Raw genomic sequence first — 20,885 nt, 5'->3', positions numbered from 1 at the left:
CATTCTGTCTTGCAGGGCACCTTTGCTCTGAGGAGTGCTCTGAGCAATCTGGGTCCCCTACTTCTGTCCCAGATCCAGGACCTGTCCAACAACCTGGTTCTTGGCAAAGGGCCGTGCCTGGGAAACACTAGTGCAGGGGGAGGAGGCTCCTGTCAGTCAGCTGCACCTGCAGACATTCAGGACCCAGTCCAGGATCCGAGGGAGCAGACAGAGACGGCGTGGCTGGGCTGAACCAAAGGACAAATGTGCACCCTGCAGGAGCATAGCTCCTTTCCTCATCACCTCCCATCTCCCTGGGCAGCCCTGCCCCTGAGAGTCCTCTCCCCATTCTTATCTTATGACCTCTTCCCCACCCCCAAATGCCCACTGAGGTGAAGTGATGTGACAAGGCCACACAAAGACTTTGGGCTGGGACTGGACTATGGGGCCAGAAAGGGGGTAAGAGCACAGGATTTGGTGTGAGATCACCCTGATTTGAGGGCCAGATCCATCACTGTCTCCTTGGGGCCTTATTTCTTCATCTGTAAAATGGGATTAAAATGACAGTTCCCACCTCATAAACTTGTGGAATGGATTCAGTGAGGTATGAAGTGGAAAGAGCTCCTCACATGTTTCTGACCAGGCCTCCTGGTCACTAGTCCAGATTTGAGGTCATGGTGAGGGCTCCCTACACCATGACACACACACACACACACACACACACACACACACACACTCACATGCTCAACTTCTAGGCCGACACCAGCCTCTCCCCTCCTCCCACAACTCCCCCTTAACTGACCAGCCAAAGTCCTGGTCGCCCACAGAGTCCATTCAACACGAGCAAGTGTTTTCTTTACATGTTTGGGCTTTTACTTCAATTTGAAGCAGATGGTTGAGCACAGATGTGAACAGCTTTGGCCTTTTGAGCACAAGGAAGGAATAGGCCTTGGCTTTGAACATGCCCCTCGCCACCTTACTGGCCCATTTCCCTGGTCCCTTCCTTCCCTCTGCCCACCCCCTGCATAACCGGGAACAGACGACTGGCCTTCATGCAGGGCACCATCTTGTTTTCCCAGCCAGGAGGGTGGGCCATGGGCAAGGAGTGGCTGGCTGGGCTGGCTGGGGAGCAAAGACCCTTTAGGCTGGTCACCTTGGGGGACAAGACCCTGGGGTGGGGTACGGGGTGGTCAAATTGGTTTCTTTTCCCCCTTACTCCCTTGCCATGATGCTCAGGGCCCAAGAAGCCTGGACCAGAACACTGACAATCAGGGTCAGAGGCCTAGGCAGCCAGTGGGAAGGAGAGAAGAGGGCCAGGATCTCACATCCCACTCCATATAAGCACCCCCAGCCCCCTCTCACAGCCCCCAGAAGGCTTATCTTGTACCCAGCCAGCTCAGGACCCAGCGTAGAAAGAGAGTGCCAGGTCAGAGGGTCGAGTGCTTCCAATGGTCACCAAATGTCCATCCCTTCCACGAGTTTCCTGTGGGATCGCTGACTCGTCTTTGGCTTGAGATGGAACTCGGGCAACAGGAGGAGCAAAAGTCCTAGAGCAATGGGGTGGCTTTTTGCCATGGGGTTTTGTCACCACCATTTCTTCAGTGTCTCTGTGGAATCTTTGGCAATGAATTTCTGCAGCCAGACAGGGGCCTCAGGCCCTGGGCAAGGGGGAGGCTTTGCTCTCCCCTCCCCACCAGGCCGAGGGCAAAGTGCAGAGTCACCAGAGTGGCTGAGGGGGGACAGGAGGGCAAGAGGGAGGCAGGTGTGCCCCTGCCCCACCCTGAGAGGCAGTGGTCTGAGCATCTGGTGGAATCCTGGAGAAGACAAGGCTGGACTTGGAGAGCTCACCTTCTCCTCGGGCTTGACCAGAACGAGGGCCCACGGAAGCATCCTGGGTCTAGACCGGGGCCAGTCACTCCTGAAAGAAACAACCAACCATCAGAAAAACTTGACTCTCCTGACTCTTTCCTAAAGGCCAGCTGATCCCAGGAGCTGGCACCCCAGCACCTCCTCTCTCTTGATCCTTGCTGGCTCCTGCCCCGGGAGGGACCTGTGTGGCTCAGGCAGGGGACTGCATCCTGAGGGGTTCAGTAAGTGATGGAGCCGGCATCTGGACCCAGAACTGGCTGCCTCCAGAGCCCACACTGTCCCCTTACTCCTCACTCTGCATTTCAGAGCCATTGCTGACTTGGCCGCTTTGGGGATATGGGCAGGGCTGCAGGGGTTAGAGGGGGGCTCAGGGACACCTGGTGCTGATAACACAGTCCTCCGGGTCACACCTCTGAGGCATGTGAGTCAGGTCTGCCCCCCCCCTCCACAGGAATGACCACCCGCAGCCCCTTTTCCCTACGCTGTTCAGACAAGAGCACTATACCAGGAGTCCAGGGGCCTCCTCTAGGTGCTGTCCATCCACCCCGCCAGGTGGGTGACCCGAGACAAGTCACTTAACTCCTCTGGGCCTCAGTGTTCTCCTGACACAGCTAGAGCAGGTCAATAATTTTCAAACTTTCTTTTAAGCAGCAGAAATGAAGTCTAACCCGTGAAACCCTAACACAGAAAACAGATAAACATGGTCTGGTGTGTTTGCAGTAGCAGGGTAGGGAGGACACAGGGAGAGGGGGTCACAGGGTGCATTCCCTCCAACGGGAGGCCTGGGACATCTCTGAGAACCCAGGGTGCGTAGGAGCCTAGTTTGAAAACCACTAGGTTGCGCCGTCCGTCGTGCGCGCCTCGCAGTCCCGACCTTTGGAACCCTCACTCTGGCAGCTGAACCTGGTGTCGCTCATGAGAAAAGTGACCGCAGGGTGTGACGTGCTACCAGGGACAGGAGACAGGGAAAGGTCACAGGGGCTGCTGGGACTTCAGGTTCTGGGGGAGGTCAGCACTGTGAGGGGTGGGGGGGGGGGTCCTGCGAGGCCTCCAAGTCTACCCAAACACGCCAAAGAGCAACAGCAGTGCCCTAACCTGGCACAGCACACTCCTACGAAAGCAGCTCCAAATACTGCTTCTCTGGGATTCTTGCAACAACCCTGAACAAACAGCTAAGCACTCGTTTTTGAAGCAAAACATCTGTCAGGCACCTCCACCATGCCAGGGGGGCTTTCTCTGCACCCTCATCTCAGAGGTGAGCCATCGCCGGTGGAGAGGGGGAGCTGGAAGCTGGCGGTCATCAGGATTCGAATGCGGATCGACAATGTTTGTTCTACCACAGAGAAGCTGCTTCTGCTGAACCGGAGGCTTGGGGAGCCGGGATGGGGCCAAACCACAGCCTGGAGGGCCTGCCAACCACAGGCCCCGGTGAGCCTCGCAGGCCTGGGGCGCCGGGCTTGGCCAGCGGCCAGGGTGCGAGGCTGGGGTAAGGCTGGAAGTGGGGTCCGAGGAGGGCGAGAGCTGGGCCAGGAGGAGGGGGCGTCCCCTAGCTAACAGAGGCTGAGAAGGGAGAAAGGAAAGAAGAGGGAGCATCTTGATGGGGTGAGTCCCGGCTCACATCCTCCGAGCCCACAGTGCGGTGCGTGGCTGGCCCCAGCAGGAATCTGCTTTTTGTTACCGAGTCTGAGGAGGAGGATTAAGAGGCGGAAAGGAAACCCGTGGGGATGGCACAGGGTCTGTGGTCCACGGGGTGATTTACAGCCCGCGTCAGCCAGTCGCTGGCTGCCTGGGCAGGCCCTGCGGAGAAGGGCCCAGAGTTCCTCTCTGTCCAGCCGGCCTGCGGTCTGGGGGTTCGGCGCAGAAAGCTGGCTGGGCAGGCGGGCCGGAGCTGTCCCACTGGCTACTCGGTCAAGGCGCCAGGGCCCTGCCCGGGCTCGTTATTGGCCCTCAGGCCCTGCGGAAGCCATGACTACCACCCAAGAGCAAGGAAGCCAGGTTCTTCTCGCCAAAGCCTGACCTTCAGTTCTTGCTCCCACCCTTTCCCTGGTGTCTACACTGGACCTGTGTTCCCACCGCCCACCTCGGCACAGGAATCCCAGCACACGTATCATCCATACGTGGAAGTCTTATGTCAAATGGGGCGTGGTGGGAAGAACACCAGGAGGCCTTGGGTGCCAGGACCTCCTCTGTGATTAACCAGCTTTGTGACTTTGGGGAACTCACTCTCCCTCTCTGTGCTTAATTCCTTCACTTGTACAGCACACACATGGATTTGCACTCCCCCCAAAGGGTACGAACATTAGGCAGGTGAGGTTATCCCATCTGGGAATCTGGGAAACATTTTAGACCTTGACCCCACTACATATATTAGCGTATTAAAGGACTGAAAAGTCCTGCAATGAAGAAATTCACAAGACTTTATTTACTCGTTGTTTTCTGAACTCCTATGATCCTGTGATCACAACTGCACCCTGAGTCAATCTGTGGCCCTTCCCTCTAGGTGCCTCCCAGAAGCAGCACTAGGCCACATCAAGTATCTGCTTCCTTCCTGCCTACCAGGTGGCCCCAGTCTCTCAGTGCCCCAACTCAAATGTCCCAGTGGAGGCAGCCGGTGGTCCAGCCTCAATCAGATTTCCTCCACAGATCAGCTGTGGCTGAAGGGTTAGGAGACAAACCCATGGATGCCCCTTCAGAAGGGGCAGGGTGTATGTGTGTGTGTATTAATTACAGGCACATAATTACAAATGCGACAGAGAGGGCTGGCAAATACCCCCAACTTTGGCAACCATACTACAGACCCTTTCTCATGAAACTGGTGGCAACATCCTATGTCACCTCATATAGAAGCACAGCCTGAGAGGGCCTCCCGAACCCCATCCAGCTCTGGGATTTATAGGTGGTGTTTCCTCTTTGGGCCAAGGCTCTGGGTACAGAGGGGAAAGGCTGTTGGCTCACTGCTCACAGAAGTCTCCTACATCCCAGCCCCTTACCACAGAAGATGCCCTTTAAACAGGTTCTGCAGTGAAAATAAACTTTGAACACGACTAGGCAAGATGGCCTCCCAGGTCCCTTTCCGCGGTCTGACGTGCTGAGTCTGTTGGAGGTGCTTTGGTCAGAGTGGCAAAGTGGCTGAGTCTATCACATTTAGAAATCATTTTTTTTTAATCTGTTCATTTGTGGTCAGAGCATCATTTGTGGTCGGAACATCAGCTCCACAAGGACAGGGACATGGTCTGTTTTGTTCCCTGACGTAGCCCGAGAGCCTAGAACAGTCTGGACACATACTAGCATCCTGATAAATATTTGTTGAACACGTGAATAAATATTTCCAGTCACAGGCATTTTATTCACCATAGCTTTTATATACCATGGAGTATGTTTCCTGTTTCAAATGTAACTTCGCATTTTTGAAAATATGCCTATGCTTTACGGAAACTTGGGGTAATTGTTGTGAACCCTGGAACAATTCTGCATCATTTTTTGCTTTTGTTCACCTCCAGTTTTTTATTCTGACTCTATGTCCTCTGCTTACCAAGTCTGTCTCTGGCTTTAGGTAGATTGGTTTCCTCCTTTGATCACTTCTGTGTATTGCAGGGCAATTTTACCATTTTAGAGGCATTTAAAAATGACTGTGTCTGCTTTCTAAGGTATTTTACCTTTTAAATTCATTTTCGGTCCATGTTACCTACTTAACCATTTTTCATTATTTTTAAATTATACTTTTTTTTTTTTTTTTTTTTTACATTTTAGCAATTTGGATACAGCCTTCTACATGCAGAAAAAGACATCTAATGGAACGGAAATCCCTTCTTTTGCATTAGTTTGTCCTAAAAAGAATAGTCAGGTTTCAGATGTTAGTTTAAAACAAAAACTCAAGGGGCGCCTGGGTGGCTCAGTTGGTTGGCTGAGCGTCCGACTTTGGCTCAGGTCATGATCTCACAGTTCATGAGTTCGAGCCCCGTGTCAGACCCTGTGCTAATGGCTCAGAGCCTGGAGCTTGCTTCGGACTCTGTGTCTCCCTCTCTCCCTGTCCCACCCCTGATCGCACTGTCTCTCTCTCTCTCTCTCTCAAATGAATAAACATTTAAAAAAATTTTTTTAAAAATACAAGAGACAAGCAGAGAGGACGTGGGAAAAGTATTTTTCAAGACCCATGCTATTAGGTATTATTTTTTCTTTCACTTTTAAGTACACCCACGTTTGGGCTGGAAAGGGGGTTCTGTGTTTGGTTCTAAATGCAGAACATTGGGGTTCACCTTGGCCCCAAAGTCAGCAGGCTATGGGGCTCTGGGCAAGTGAGTTAATCTCTCTATGCCTCAGTTTCCTCATCTTTATAGTGAACCTAGTAACAGTACTCACCTTCCAGTTGCCAAGAATCAATGAGACAATGGAGCGGTGCCCCGCCCCCCCCCATCAGGGCCTGGCACACAGTGGGAACACTGGAAGGTGCTGGCTCATGTTCCTGGAAAAAGCTGGGTCCTCGGTTTGACTAATGGGTGTTTAGAAACATAAAAAGGCATCACAGGCTGAAAAGTCTCAAAGTAAGTTTATGTCATCTTGACCAATTTGCTTTCAATGGATTGTTTTTAAAAATGTAGACACAACTTCTAAAATCACATAAGGCATGTCTCTTGCCTCATGAATGGATAACCAAAGTGTGGTGTATCCATGCCAGGGAATATTATTCAGCCACAAAAAGAAATGAAGCTCTAACACATTTCCAGAACATGGATGAACCCTGAGAAGAGTATGCTGAGTGAAAGAAGCCAGGCACCGAAGACCGTGTGTCACAGGATTCCATTTACACGAACTGTCCAGAATGGGAAAATCCACAGAGTAGGCTAGGACTGAGGGACAGTGAAGACTGTGGGGTAGGAAGAAATAGCTAAAGCATACAGGGTATTTTTTTTTTTTTTTTTTTTTTTTTGCCTGATACAAAAGTTCTAAAATTGTGGTAATGGCTGCACATAGGTGTGAAAATACTAAAAACCACTGAAGTGGACACATTTTTTTTTTAAGTAATTTTTTTTGTTGTTAAATTTATTTAGTTATTTTGAGAGAGAGAGAGCACGCGAGGGTGCACACAAAGCAGGGGAGGGGCAGAGAGAGAGGGAAAGAGAGAGAATCCCAAGGAGGCTCCGCACCATCAGCACAGAGCCTGATGTGGGGCTCAAACTCCCAACTGTGAGATCATGACCTGAGCCAAAAGCAAGGGTGGGACGCTTAACCAACTGAGCCACCCACGCGACCCTGAAGGGGACACTTTAAACAGGTGAACTATATACGATCTCAATAAAGCAGTTAAGTTTTTAAAAACATTACACAGGTAGGACATGTTAATTATAGAAAAACTAGAAAATACAGAAGAGTGAACAGAAGAAACAACACTTCAATCACCTCAGTCTCCCCACTGGGAGCAAACCACTGATAGCCTTGGGTGACTTATTGTTCCATATATTTTTATGCTTAGACCTACCTATATAGTATTTTTTTTTGTTTGTCTGGGTATTTATTTGTTTACTTGTATTTTAAGATTTTTATTATTTAAGTATGCTTGGCACCAATGTAGTAGTTTATGAAAGTGGAGTTATGTTGTGTAAACTGCGGGTGTTTGTGTTTTCTCCAACACCCCAGCCTGTACACCTTTGCATCTGGCAGATGTGTTTTCACATCTCCACGGGCCAGGCTGTGCTGAGGTTATTCTGGGCACAAGCACAGGCCTGGGCTTCTGGCCTCCCAACTTCCCAGGGAACTGGAAGCAGGTATGGACCAGCCCACCCCCAGCGCCTCCCGCCCCGCCTGGCCTGGGCGCCAGGGGTGACAGGCAGGAAATTTATGAGCAGTTGGAGTTGGCTGCTATTTTCTGAGGGCGGGAACATGGTGTGAATCAAGGATCCCACTGTGTCCGGGCTGGGAGGGCCCTCTGAGGTCCCAGCCATCTAAGATTTGCAAAGTTACAGCCAGAGCCCCTTGTGGGCCAGGAGAATCTGCCTGGGGACCATGAATTGGGAGAATTCATTTACTCATCAAAGATGTACTCAGTCCCTACTGGGTGCCAGCTCTGTGACAGGCATGGGGTTAGAGTCCCTGCCCCGGGGCAGCTGACGATGTAACTCCAGGGTGAGACTGAAAACCACTGCTGCTGGTACATGCCATTGATTCGCCCGGTCCCCCTTGTGTTCGCTCCTCACTAGAGGAGCGGCTGAAGTGGCCAGGGGGTCTAGGCTAGTGTGCAGACAGCTGCCTGGGCAGCTAAGAGGCTCCCCTGCCCTGCGGGGCCCAGCCCCCCAGGTGGGAGCATGGGTGGGTCCAGCAGTCTAAACCCCCCATTGACTGAGGCCAGTGGAGACGACCAAACTTCAGTCAGTCAGTGACATACAGAAGAACCGTCCTACCAGGAAGAATGAACGCCCTCATCAGACAATGTTGAGGATGAGAGCAGGTAACCCTGGGGCCCCCTCCTGTGCTAAGACGCCAGCCGCAGAACCGGGTCCAGGTATGCTGGGCAAGCATTGCGAGAGCACAGTCCACACACCCCACGCTGCCCTGAAGCTTTACTTGGAGTTACTCCCGCCGGCTGGACCATAAACTCCAGGAGGGCAGAGTTTTGTGGCTGGGTCCCTGCTGTCTCCTGGTCCAGGATAATCGGGGCGAACTTGAGTCCAGTCTCTTCACCCCCCCAGGCCCCACCTCCACTGCAGGCTGAGAAAAACGCGCCTCTCCTCTGCACTCCCGAGGCACCGTATGTGGACTCCCACACCCCTCCGTGCCACGAATTATTGTTGGTACGATTGCCATCATCATCCCCTCGCTCACCCCACATACCTCGAGTGCGAGCTCCCGAGGGAAGGAGGGGGTCGCGTCATCCTGTCCACCGCTGTCCTCCCAGGCCTAAGGCCAGAAGTGAGTGAATCGGCGCTCAGAGCTACCATCTACTGCCTTGTGCCGGGCACCACGCTGCCCTCCTTTGCATGTGCTGTCTTATACACTCCCTGGGAGGTGGCCATCTCTGCTCCCATTTTGCAGATGAGGAAATGGAGGCCGGTCCGGTTTCCTGACTGGCCTGGGTCACGCTGCTAAGATGCAGCAGAGCAAGGCAGACCCCCTGACCTCTGGACAGCTCAGCTTCTTCACTGGCAAGCGGGCTGGTGAGTCCTCAAGCCATGCACCCAGCTGCCACCTTCCTTGGTTCTAAGAAAAATCTCCGTCTTTGTCCTTTGAGCCTAAGGGAAAGGTGGCTGGCAGTGGGAGGCCTGGCATTCCCAGAGCCAGGGCCAGAACCCAGAAGGAGCCCACTGAGCCTGCAGGGGATGGCCAGGGAGAGCCGCGGCCCCCGCCACGCTGACGCCTTCTTGGGCTACAGGCCGCTCTCTCTGGCTGCCAGTCTCTCACTTTCTTTCTCCATGCTTTGCCTATGTGTCTCTGTGCCAACTTTCTTTTGGCCTCTCCTTTGTTTATATCTCCCCGTCCATCAGCCTGTCTGTCTTTCTTGGCCCCCACCCCACCCCACCCAGAGCACAGAGCACTGGGAGGGTCGAGCTGGCCCGAGAGAGGCCTGAGGCCCAGCTGCTGCAGCTTCCCATCTGCTTCCCATTCTGTGATGCTGTCCAGCCAATTCCACTCGGCTACACACTGCTCTTCCAGACCCCAGGAGCTCAAGGAGCCCGTGACCTTGCCCCATAGCCAGGGGAGGCACTCAGGCTGGAGGGGAGCAGACAGCTGGGCAGACAGGTGGCCCAGCCAGGTGAGGAAGGCCCTGCTCCCTGGCAGCTTCCCGGTGGGCGCTGACCCATGCCCCTCACCCCACCCCCACCCCCACCCCCACCCCCACTATGCACATACACACACACATCTAACCGCAGTGCTGACAGATCCCTGTCAGACCTGCTTCTTCCCCAGCTGGGGATCGCTGGCCATCACTGCCCTATATCTTTCAGTGCCTCCCCCCCCCCATCCTTACTGCAACTGACAGCAGGGGTGATGGGGAACCAAGCAGACAAGCCAATTCACGCCCAAATGCTGGCCAGCGCGCCTTTGCAAAGATCACAATGTATCTCTCCAGGAGACCTCCAGGAAGGAGTCTAGCTGTGGATATTTCAGGACCAGCGGGGCAATAACATGTGGTCATGGAGCCCCTGGAGAGCCCAAACAATCAAATGACTTCCACAAAAACAGCGTGCAAATGCAGTTTTAAGGTGAGAAAAACACCACCCCTACCCCTTCTCATCATCCCTGGGCCTCTCACAGCCAGATTCCGGAGGCACGGTGGGGGACATCTTTGATCAGGGCTCTTTACTCACTGCCACCCTGTCCATCGGTGACACCACAAAAGTAGCTCCCAGCCGCATAAGGGAAAGGCCGAGACTGGACGAGAAACGATTATTTTACCCACGTGCGTGTGCACACGCACACCTACTGACAGGCAACACAGCGCGGTGGCTGAATGTGCCAGCCGTGGCACCACATGGCCTCTGTTTGAATCCTGACTTCCTCATTCTTCCAGCTGTGTGACCTTGGGCACGTTCCTTAACCTCTCTGTACCTCAGTTTCTTCACCTATAAAATGGTAATAATAGTAATCTACTGCAGGAGGTTGTAGGGAGGACTCAAGAGCACAGTGGTGGCCCCGCGAAGCACTCGGCACTAGGCAGTCAGGTGCCAGAGCACACGTGTGTGCATCTGTGTCTCCCTTCCATTGGCCCGTTAGCTCCTCAAGGCAGGACTGTGTCTCCACCTCAGACTGCCAGGGTCCCACCCAGTACTGGGCACAGAGGAGCTGCCTATTAGATCTTGGGGAGGACAACTGGAAACCCCTCCTTTCCTATGGCTTCCACTCGTCCGTTCTTTCGGCAAACATCTACGGAGCGTTTAGACCATGCCAGGCTCCCTTTGAGGCACTGGGGATGCTGCAAACAGCAAAACAGACACGGAGCCCTGCCCTCCCCGCACTGACATCCTAGAACCAGCTCTTGCACAGAAGCAGACTTCCCCAGAGAAAGGAAGCCTCATGTTTTCTGTGCCAAAACAGCTTGGACAGGTCCTTTCCTAATAATTGATGCACTTCCCTGCATTCTCAGCCCGACGTTACTGGATGTACTTTAGCTTCCTCTTGACAACCCAAGGTCAAGCCCAGAAACATCGGGCCAGAGAAGACTCCACAGGTCCTCGAGGCCTCGGGGGCCCTTTACCCAGACACTAAACGGCTCCAAGCCTCTTGGCTCTTCTGAGCCTCTGGCACTGCTCTCTTTGTTTTTCTGCTTCTTCCCACACCATCAGGCCGCTGGCTGTGACTCTGGGCACTGTCCCTGCACCTGCTCCAGGTTACCACTTCAATAGGTTATTTCTGCTCAGCTGCTCTGATCTGAGACACCGGGGAGTCCAGCTTGTCAGAACTGCGCACAGATTAAGGGCCGTGGGTTCTGAAGAAGGCCCCTTCAGGGCTCCCCTATGAGCTTTTATGCTTGGCCCTTGTGTCATTTAGCCCTGCCCTCCAAGGGGTGGGGCCTTTGTTTGTTTTGTTCTCCAACGTGACCCGGCACCCAGAACAATGTCTGCCGCACAGTGGACATTCCAAAGTATTTATTCTTAAACAAATGTGCAGGACCCTCACACTTTCTTCATCTTTTACTGCTCCTGTTAACTCAAGAGACTGAACAAGTAAGAATCACTGTGTGGATAGGCTGAGGGGGTGAGTGGGCCAAAGTGGGCCAACCTTTGCCAGTAACCACACTGGCTGCCCACCCATGTCCCATGTGTGCGTGCAGGTGGGGCTGCGGGGGGCAGGAGAGCACCACTGCCACGGACTGGGTGGGGTGATTCTCAGCAACACCTCTACCCACCTGGACGGGAACTCAACCTACCATGTAGGAGGCCCCCCATCTGATCCTGACAGACGGTGCCTAGAGACCGACCCAGCGGGATACCCGTGCGTGTGTGTGCGCGCAGGATGGACGGGGTGTCCTCTGCGCGGCGATGCAATCAAGTCCTCTGTGGCCAGCCCAGTCTGATATCCATTCTCAAAATCACTGGGTGGGGAGGGGACACTGGGGCCCCTCTGCCCAGTGCCCTGATGGACGTGGAACCTCTCTGACCACACAGCATTTCCAGCTGACAAAGCCCTTTCTCAGCCATTGTTTCCTTGAAGCCTGCTCACCTGTGGCCATTTCCATCCGTGTTTTAGGAGGAGCAGAGCATAGAGAAGGCAAGACCCTGAGGTGACAAAGCCCATGAGTGGCTGGGCTGAGACTCAGACCCACATCTCCCAGTCCTGGGCCTTTCACTGCCAGACACTCTCTGCAGCTCATACCCACCTTGGGAGCAGCAGAGGACAGAGACGGTCTAGATTCAGGAGCACCTGTGTCATGGGGCTGAGGAGCCTGCCTTACCCCACCTGGCCTGCCCAGCTGTGTGACCTGGGTGACTTCACCTCTGGGTCCCAGCCTCCCCATCTAGCTGCCATGGTTAGAAATATGTGTCTCGGGGAGGTCTGGGTGGCTCAGTCAGTTAGGCATCCGACTTTGGCTCAAGTCATGATCTCGCGGGTTGGTGAGTTTGAGCCCCACATCATGCTCTCTGCTGTGGGCGCAGAGCCCACTGCAGATCCTCTGTTTCCTTGTCGCTGCCCCTCCCCCACTCTCTTGGAAGGAAGGAAGGAAGGAAGGAAGGAAGGAAGGAAGGAAGGAAGGAAGAAATGTGCGTCTCCAGAGGTTGCTATAGGAGTTAAGGGAGTAACAGGCATGAGAGGGCTCTGCAAAGTGTAAAGCACAGCGCAGAGAGGTACATGGTCACTAGTGGCCTAGCCTGGTCACCCAGGTTCTTTTAACCTTAGTGTCGTCAACTGAAAATGGAGCTATTGGCACTCACTTTGCGGAGCCACGGTGAAGAGGGAGCAAGCTCACGGAGGCGGGGTTCTGGCGCTGTGGTTAAGGTTAGGACACCAGTTAGCCCCACTGAGAAGAAAACCACCCTGTCACAAATCAGGGCCAATGCTCCAGGGATGTCACGTAGCTGCATGTCACGAGCCTGCTGCACTCCCAACTGAGAGATCCTGATGTCTTTCTCACTTTCAGGGGGAGCACCCCTTCTTCTAGGACAGGTAGGGGATGTCTGGGCAGGACGACTGAACTGATGAGGAGAAAGGCTCTCTCCAGCAAAGCCCCTGTTCTGCCTTTGGATGTAACATGAGGATGAAGTGCTCAGTGCTGTGGCAGCCACTATGTAGCCATGAGATGAAGAAAGAAAGAAGTCTCTGCCTTCAGCCTAGGAATACTCAGCCCCAGCTGTGTGGATATTAGTTGAAGGAATGGTGTGTCATTATTTGGGGGCCTACTATGCGCCAGAAACTGGGATGCAAACATGAAAGGGCACCCAGTCTGATTGGAGAAGCAGGCACTAAATAAACACTGTATGCCGTAAGGTAGTGTAGTGTGGGGGTTATAATATCACATAATATATCCTGTAACACACCAGCTAAAAGTGTAACAATATAACATGGGCTCCAGCACGTCACATAACAGAACATCTTATATTGTTACTTCACAGTATATCATAGGACACTCTCCTGAATTAGACTATACACACCCCTGTGGTAAAGGCAAGTAGAGTGGCCATGCTATGAGGCCCTGAGGAGGAGGCTGGGGTAGGGGTCAGAGAGGTCTTCCAGGAGGAACTGAGCCTTCCAGAATGAGCAGGAGTTAGCCAGCCAGACAGGGGAGAAGGGCATTCCAGGCAGAAGGAACAACATGAGCACAGAGGCCAAAAATAGCCCCTTTGGGCGAGGAGTTCCTTGTTGCTAGAGTGTAAATTGGGACACAGGGAGTGACCGGTTGGAGCCAGGTCACTTGGGGGAGGGTCAGGTGTCCTACGAAGGGGTGTGGCCTCTACTCTTGGCCTGTGGGGAGCCCCTGAGGGTCCCGAGCAGGGAGTGAGGTGGTCAGACCTGGCTTCTGGCTGAGCTGCTAGGAGGGGCTCATGTGGGGGCCCACAGAGCCGGAGCAGTTGGGCAGCTGGGCCAGGTCCCAGGTGGCTGTGAATTCTGGGTGGAGGGCAGGAAGGTCTTGAAGGAAGGAATGGCTCCCTACTTCTCCCTCCAGAAATATTTTTACTAGGAGCTCAAGGAAGGCAGGGATTGATATCTTCCCCTAGAACCAGCTTTCTGGTGTGCTAGGGCAGGTAAAAGGGAAGAACCAGTTCAAGGACAGGCGAGGAACGGGGGCCTGCAGCCACCCCTCTGATCCGGGCCTTCTGCTGTGCTGGGTACAGTGTTCAAGGCTGAGCAGGGAGCAGGGAAGCCTCAGGGCTGGAAAGCAACTTCTGGTCATTGGGCTGACTCTACATTATAACCAGGGGCCTGGGGCCAGCAGTCACTCCTCCTTGCCTGGCCCCCCGCCCCACCCCCACCCCCGACACCTTTGGCCCCACAAAGACCAATTTCTCAGGCAGAGGACATGGGAGAGAGGAGGGAGTTCACGAAACAGCTTCACATACTTTGTGCATCAATCCTTGAGTAGATTCAGAAGGCAGGCTAGGCATCTTCCAGACGGGACACTTGAACACGGACACCCAGTCACACAGCCCCGGGGCAGAGCTGAGGCTGGCTTCAGAGTCTGGGGCCCAGACACCTGCCCACTGACACCAAGCAGGGAGGGTAGATCTCAGCCCCCTCTGAGCCCTTCAGACGGTGAGATTAATGGCCCTGAAATTGTGATAAACATAAATATTTGGTCCTTCTGGAGCTCCCTCTCTCCAACTAAAACTGGGAGGGGAGGAGAGAGAAAAGGAGGGCAAAGGAATGAAATGCAGGGGCCTGGGTACAGTGTAGATGAGACACACGGATGCCCTCCAACACCCACAGTCCTTGGCTTGTAAGAAGCCAGCCACCCACAGCCATGGGACAACAGACTTTTCCCACTGCTGCGGTGAGGGGTTCCGGAGCTTCTGGGTCTGCTGGGGCTGTGTGGGGGCAGACAGTGGGAAAGGGGTGCAGGGAATTGAGAAAGGAAAGGGGAGACCCCAGTCCCTTGGCCCTGACCCGTGTCCCACCCCCCCCCATATCAAATCAGCACCCTCTGACACTTGGGAGGCATCCCTCTTCCCACCTCCACCTGGCAGCAGCCTGGGGCCTGAGTCTCAGCTCCACATCGGTGCTCCAAGGGGTATGAGGAAGGCGGGCCACGCCTTGCCATCTTGCTTCCTCCCGGAAGCTGGTGTCGCAGCTGCCGGCCCTGCCCCAGCACCCGTGGCCTCCGGACAGACCACAGGGTGACTGCTCCCAAGAGGTGCCCAGATTCCAGGCACACATCTCCCAGAAGCTTCTGGGACAGCCAGTTCTTTAAAAAGGCTTCATGTCATACTGCAATCAGCTGAGGGGCCCAAGCACAAGGGTGTTTATGAATGCCACTGTTCTCCCAAAGCATCTCCACGTTGCTCTCTGATGAGCCGACAAGGGTCTCTGCGTTATCTCTGCCCCACTGACGTCGCTGGCATCTTTTGTGACTGGGTTTATGACTTTCTGCCTCTCATCCAAGACCTGAGCATTGATGGCCTGGGCCTTGCCCATAGCGCGCCCTCCCAGGCACCTTCTTTCCCGTCTGTCCTTCCCTACCCCCCCTGCGCCCCCCCCCCCCGCCCAGGTTTTATGAAAACAGTCACTTCCAACTCCCTCCAACTCTAACAGTTTTGAGAAGGAAAGGATTCTGGCAGCATCCAGGAGAACTAATTAGGTGGTCTTCAGGCACCTTAGAGGAAGAAGAAAAGTCATAAGTGGTGTAAGAAGAGGAAGAAACAACATAAAAAGAAAACGAGGGGAAACAAAATAAAAACCAGAGATAAAAAGTCAAGAGAAAACGGCGGCGCCTGAGAAACAAGAATTCCAGCCGCCAACTTTTACGGCGTCCAGCCCTGTTATTCATAAGTGAGTTTCCTCTCTCACAAAGGACCTTTTGCACGGTTTTCCCTTCTGCCTCCAAACCAGCTGCTCGCGCTGTTGTATCCTGAGTGATGATGAGGCTCTGAAAGGGTTTTTTGGGAACAGATGGCCAGGGGAGAGCTGGGGAATGTGCCAGCAGAGGGCTGGGCGGGCTGCCAAGGCCTGCGGTGACTGAGTGCTTGGGCTTCCAGCTCGCGTGCTTTCCCTGCCCTCTGCCCTCCGTGGCGCCAGCAGGCCTTCCCAGCGAGCGCTCGGAACATCTGGAGTCTGGGGCTGCCAGGAGGGGGGGCCGCGGCGGCCGGGCGGGGGACCCTCTGTTCCAGCGAAGCTCCCATGGACTCGCCACCAGGCCCGCCTCGCAGAACAGCTAATCAAAACCACAGCGCCCCGAATGGGAACCAGGCGTGCTCCCAGCTGCAGCCAGAGGCCGCCAGGCGACTTAACCCGGTGTCAAGCCTCGCTGGCGGTGCAGCGCTGGGGGTGCGCGGGGCTGATGACACCCCCAGCCTACCCCACCCCGCGCCACCCCCAGCGCCACCACCGGCGGGCTATTGGCTCCCTGCAGCTAAATGCAGCCTCCACGTGCTGCGGCCCGGCCGCTTACATAAGAGCTGCTGCTCGGGGCAAGGCGTTGCACCCGGCATTTGCTGGGGGCCCTCTGGGCGCAGGCCACCCCAATGGGCAGTGGGTGAGCCTGGGGTCCCGGCAGGCCTCCAGAGTTGAAGGGAGGGCATGGAGTTTGGAACCAAAGAGACACAGGCTGGAAACGGCTCGACCGCTTGCTAGCCATGTGGCCTTGGGCAAGTGCCCTCCTCTTGGCCTCGGTTTCCCCTCTGTGCAATGGGGAAGGAGGTCCTAACTTGTGCGGTTAGTGTAACGTGAGGTAGAGACAACGTACGTGAGGTGCCTGGCAGACAATGGGCACTCACTGCATGGTCGGCATGACCGTAGGGGGCAGTTTATTAGCACTATTACTTGTGCACAACCAAACATTATGCATGTTTTTTGGTATGAGTCCATGAACTTGAAAAGTCAGGGGATTTCTGAGTTGGCTGCATGTTCACCTTATGGGTATGACACCAGGGGTTTGGGCTGAAGTGCTGGAGAGGGGAGGGGTCCCCCATTCAGAACTATTCATTCTTATCTGCCTTTTGGTTGGTCAGTCTTTCGTCCACCCCAGGCACCGCCCCTTCCAGAGATAGTCCTTCCTGGGGTTCCATATGAAATTGTTACCTTACTGCTATAAATTCCAGAGACTTCCTTTCTGGCACTCCCGGAGAAAATGCCAGGCCCTTCTCATATGGCAACCTGTTGAATCCTTCCAGCAAGGTGGCAAGGAAGGCATGTGGGCTCTCACTTTATAGATGAGGGAATGGGGGATCAGAGCGGTTAAGTGACATGCCTAAGGCCACACAGCTAGGTCTTGCCCATGTCAGGACTCTCCCCCACAAAACTCTATTCTTGGCCTACTTCACAGTCTTCCTGAAGGTCTCCCTGTTCTGCTTTCATATGTCTTAAAGTTACACAACAGCACCAGAGAGAACTGAAGAGAACTGTAGGGTTCAACCTACCCCTCCCCCAACCTACACAGACACCCTTTCTCCAGTGTCTTGGACCAAGGGTCATTGAGCTTCTGCAGAGATTTCCAGAGGGACACCCTGGCTCAAAGAGCAGCTGGCAGGAGGATGGGAGGGGGGTTCTCGGAAGGGTCTCTACATTCCCAAGGGTGATCCTTTAGAGCCTCAGCGGGGTCTTCCCATGTCTCTGTGACCTTCTGACCATGAGTGGTTGGTTCTTTCTCGCTGTGCCCAAGATGCCAAGTTTTCACTCGTGGACAGCATGCTGGGGAGAAGGGTGCATGTCAGGAGCAGAGCAATTTGGAAAAGGGGACAGGAGGCGGGTGAAGAGTGCGTGAAAGCAGAGAGTAAAGCAGCGCTAGCCTCCACCCCACCCTGGGACCACCCGGGGAACATCGGAGGGCCGACTTCCGGGGAAAGCTGGCTCTGAGCTCACCTGTGAGGCTCCCCAGCCAATGATCCCTCCAACCCAGTCCCTGCCAGACTTGTGGACTAATGATGTCAAATGTGAGAGGAGAAACGGCAGCTGAGAGAACACTCTGTTAGAGCAAACAGCTGGCGACAAACGTCTATGTAATTGGAATGCCAGAAAAAATAAATTGCATCCATTTTTATGACTAGAAGGGAATTTGATGGTGGTTTCCCACCCACCCCCCTTTTTTCCCAGCATAGATGGACTCTATGGGCTTTGAAGGCAAATGGTATTTAACTCAGTAACTTGGCCGGTAGGATTTGGAAATAGAACCTCCTCTCACACACCCACTTCCATGTGGGAGGCAGAACAGGGAAGGGTAGGGCCGCTGCACCCCTCTCTGACTGGCTAAGGGACCTTGGTCAAGTTCCTTAGGTCTCTGGACCTCAGCTTCATTATCTGTGTAATGGGACAGCATCAGTACCTCCCTCGTAGGCTTGGCAAAAAGAGTCACGAGTCGATACATCACAAGATCTAAGCACCATGCCCGACACGTAGTCCAGGCTCTAAGAACATCAGGTATTACCAGTGTTCCTGGGACACAATGCACTGGAGACCCAGCAGTCCCTGTGAGAAACTTTCAGGTCTGTGTAAGATGCCCATGCAGGGCACAGGGAAATTAAGAGTACCACGTTTAGTCATTCAGACAGAAAAAGGGGCTGAGGTGACCTCAGCTCAGAAAGCCCAACCAGAAAGGGCCTCAGAAATCACTTCTGGTGACAACTCGCCTCAGAGAAGTGGACACTGAGGCCCCAGTGCAGATGACTATGTACATGCAATGGGGACAGAGCCAGGGCTGTGCCCCTTGGCAGATACTCTAGGGACACAGGAGGCCAGGCACACCAGCAGTTGGGTCCAGCCAGAGCAGGAGCTCTTAAGACTGGGCCACATGCTCCAGGGCTTGGGTACAGTCCACATAAGGCTCTGGGCTCAGCCAGTCAGTAAAGGGCCCCTCGAAACACCCTTGGCTCCCATGGACCCCCAACCCAAAACCAACGTACCACCTCCGCTTGTCCCCAGCACCAAAGCTACAGAAGTCTGCACACAAGATGTTCTTCCGAAAAGGAGCAGGTCACCCTGGGACCTGCCATCACAAAGAAAAGCCTCCCCCGCCTAAAAAGCAGCAGGAAAAGAGGGAAGACATAAGTCTGATGGAGCTGCATCAGCTTCAGGGCTTCCTCCGGCCCAGATCACCCAACGTGTTAGGAGCAACCTCCAGTCTTGCAGAGCCAGCCTCCCTCCATCTGGCACAGCCCTGGGGGTCCCTAACCGCTGCCCAGGCTTCTGGAACAGCCCTTAACTCGGTGCATCATGACGTTTTCTCTCTCCCCATCCCCAAATAGCCTGCAAGCAACTTGAGGGCACGGACTTACTGGTCATTTAGCACTAGCGTTTAAACTATGCCTTCAGTGTTAGTAGCTGTCGTTATTACCATTATTATTATTACTCAGTAGGTTAAAGGCGCTGGTAAGGGGCGTCCTCGATTGTGGGAAATTGGTCCTTTCCTATTCTGCAGGTCTGGCAAGGCCCACCCGGCCCAGGTGTGAAACAGTCTTGCTGCTCTTCCTCCTCCTCCTCCTCCTCCTCCTCCCCCTCCCCCTCCCCCTCCTCCAAAGCTCCCAGGAGTTGCTGCTTTAAAAACAGGAGCTGCAGAAACATGGCCCAAAGCCAGGTGCTTAACGTGCATTATCTCCAGCTACAGCCAGAGTCAGAACTGTGTTCTCCAGGGCCCATCCACTCCTCCCCACCATCTCTGGGCTGGGCGGCCTCACCGGCTGACACAGGCCTCACCGCACAACAGGGGCTTCCAAACGAGGCTCCGAAACCTCAGAGTTGTGTCCCATGAGGACCAGAGACAGAAGACCCACCGGTCAAGGGACACCGAACTCCCATCCTTGGTAGGGAAGAGCTGAGGTGAGGCAAAAGGATGCACCTGGGACTTGGGGTGGGGAGCACTGAATTCAGATTCAATCCCATTCTTAACACAGGTCTGGCGGGTGGGCAAGGCAGCTCATTAGCGCTACAAGGGATCTCAGATGACACGGTGTACAATCTCTCAAGGAGGCATCCTGAGAAAGGGTCGCCCGGCCTCTTGGGGACACATGAACTGTGTGAGGGAGCCATCAAGTGGGACAGCTGGCTAAAGATGCTATCAGTCATACCGGTGAGGGTCACTGCCATCACAGCAGCTGTTTACAGAGGACTTCCTTGAGCCACTTACACTGGCACATGTTTTCTAGTTTGTTCCCTTCTTTACTTTTTATCTCTCTCATTAGGATTTAAGCTTGGCTCACCCCCATCCCCAAATCCTCAGTGGCCACAGGGGAGGGGTACAGAGGCTTGATCTGAGCCCCAAATCCATATACTCTGTGTACAGGGACTATGGAGGGCCAAGTCTCAGTGTGGATGGAACTCACTGCACATGCTCAATGAACATTGAGTGAATGAATGAATGAATGAATGAGTGAATGATCAAGTGAATTTCCAGGGATACCGGTCTCCTTCATTCTGGTTAACAAAAAGGTGGCCTGCCCCAGCCACTCAGGGCCACTGGGCAGGTCACTAGAGACCATCCCTGAGGAAGGACATCTCAGAACTCACCTCACCTGCCTGGTGACAGAGAGGCAGGGAAGCACAGGTCACAGAAATGGGGTGGTGCTGTGAACCCCCTACCTGCCAGGGCAGAATGCTGGGGCTGGAGAAGTCCTCAGATGTCCCGGCAACTCCAGGACCCTATCCGTCTAAGTCCTCTCAGCAGAGCTGACTGTGTAGGCATAGCCCTTGGGAGATAGCAGCCCGGGGACAGTTAGGAGGATGGGATGTGGGTTGCAAGCAGCCCCATGCCCTTCTGAGGTGAGGCAAGACCTCTGCGTGGACACACAGGCTGGAAAGGGCCTGAGAAATCACTGATGATGCTCCCACTGTGCCCATTTATCAGTGAGAGAACTGAGGCTCGAAGAGGTTAAGAAATGGGTCCAAGATGACACAGACACAGCTGTTAGGTGACTGTGAACTCAGGGTTCTTTGTTGCTCTGAACTGCCGTCTGCCACCTCAGTCTCCC

The 20,885-nt window shown here is 54.2% G+C and overlaps 1 protein-coding gene across 1 annotated transcript in view; it reads right to left on the bottom strand.

Annotated features, from left to right (window-relative positions):
* Positions 1-827: 827 nt before the first annotated feature.
* ATOH8 (atonal bHLH transcription factor 8) overlaps positions 828-20,885 on the bottom strand; it is a 32,197-nt gene continuing 12,139 nt past the window's right edge. The window contains exon 3 of the mRNA XM_045446728.1: positions 828-1,897. Within this exon, the coding sequence (XP_045302684.1) occupies positions 1,892-1,897 (6 nt within the window). The 3' untranslated portion in view covers positions 828-1,891. The remainder of the gene's footprint in view (positions 1,898-20,885) is intronic.

This window comes from Leopardus geoffroyi, chromosome A3 (genome assembly GCF_018350155.1).
Source record: "Leopardus geoffroyi isolate Oge1 chromosome A3, O.geoffroyi_Oge1_pat1.0, whole genome shotgun sequence".
Classification (NCBI taxonomy): domain Eukaryota; kingdom Metazoa; phylum Chordata; class Mammalia; order Carnivora; family Felidae; genus Leopardus; species Leopardus geoffroyi.
The sequence above is the reverse complement of the archived record's forward strand: the minus strand, read 5'-3'. Positions and strand labels throughout refer to the sequence as shown.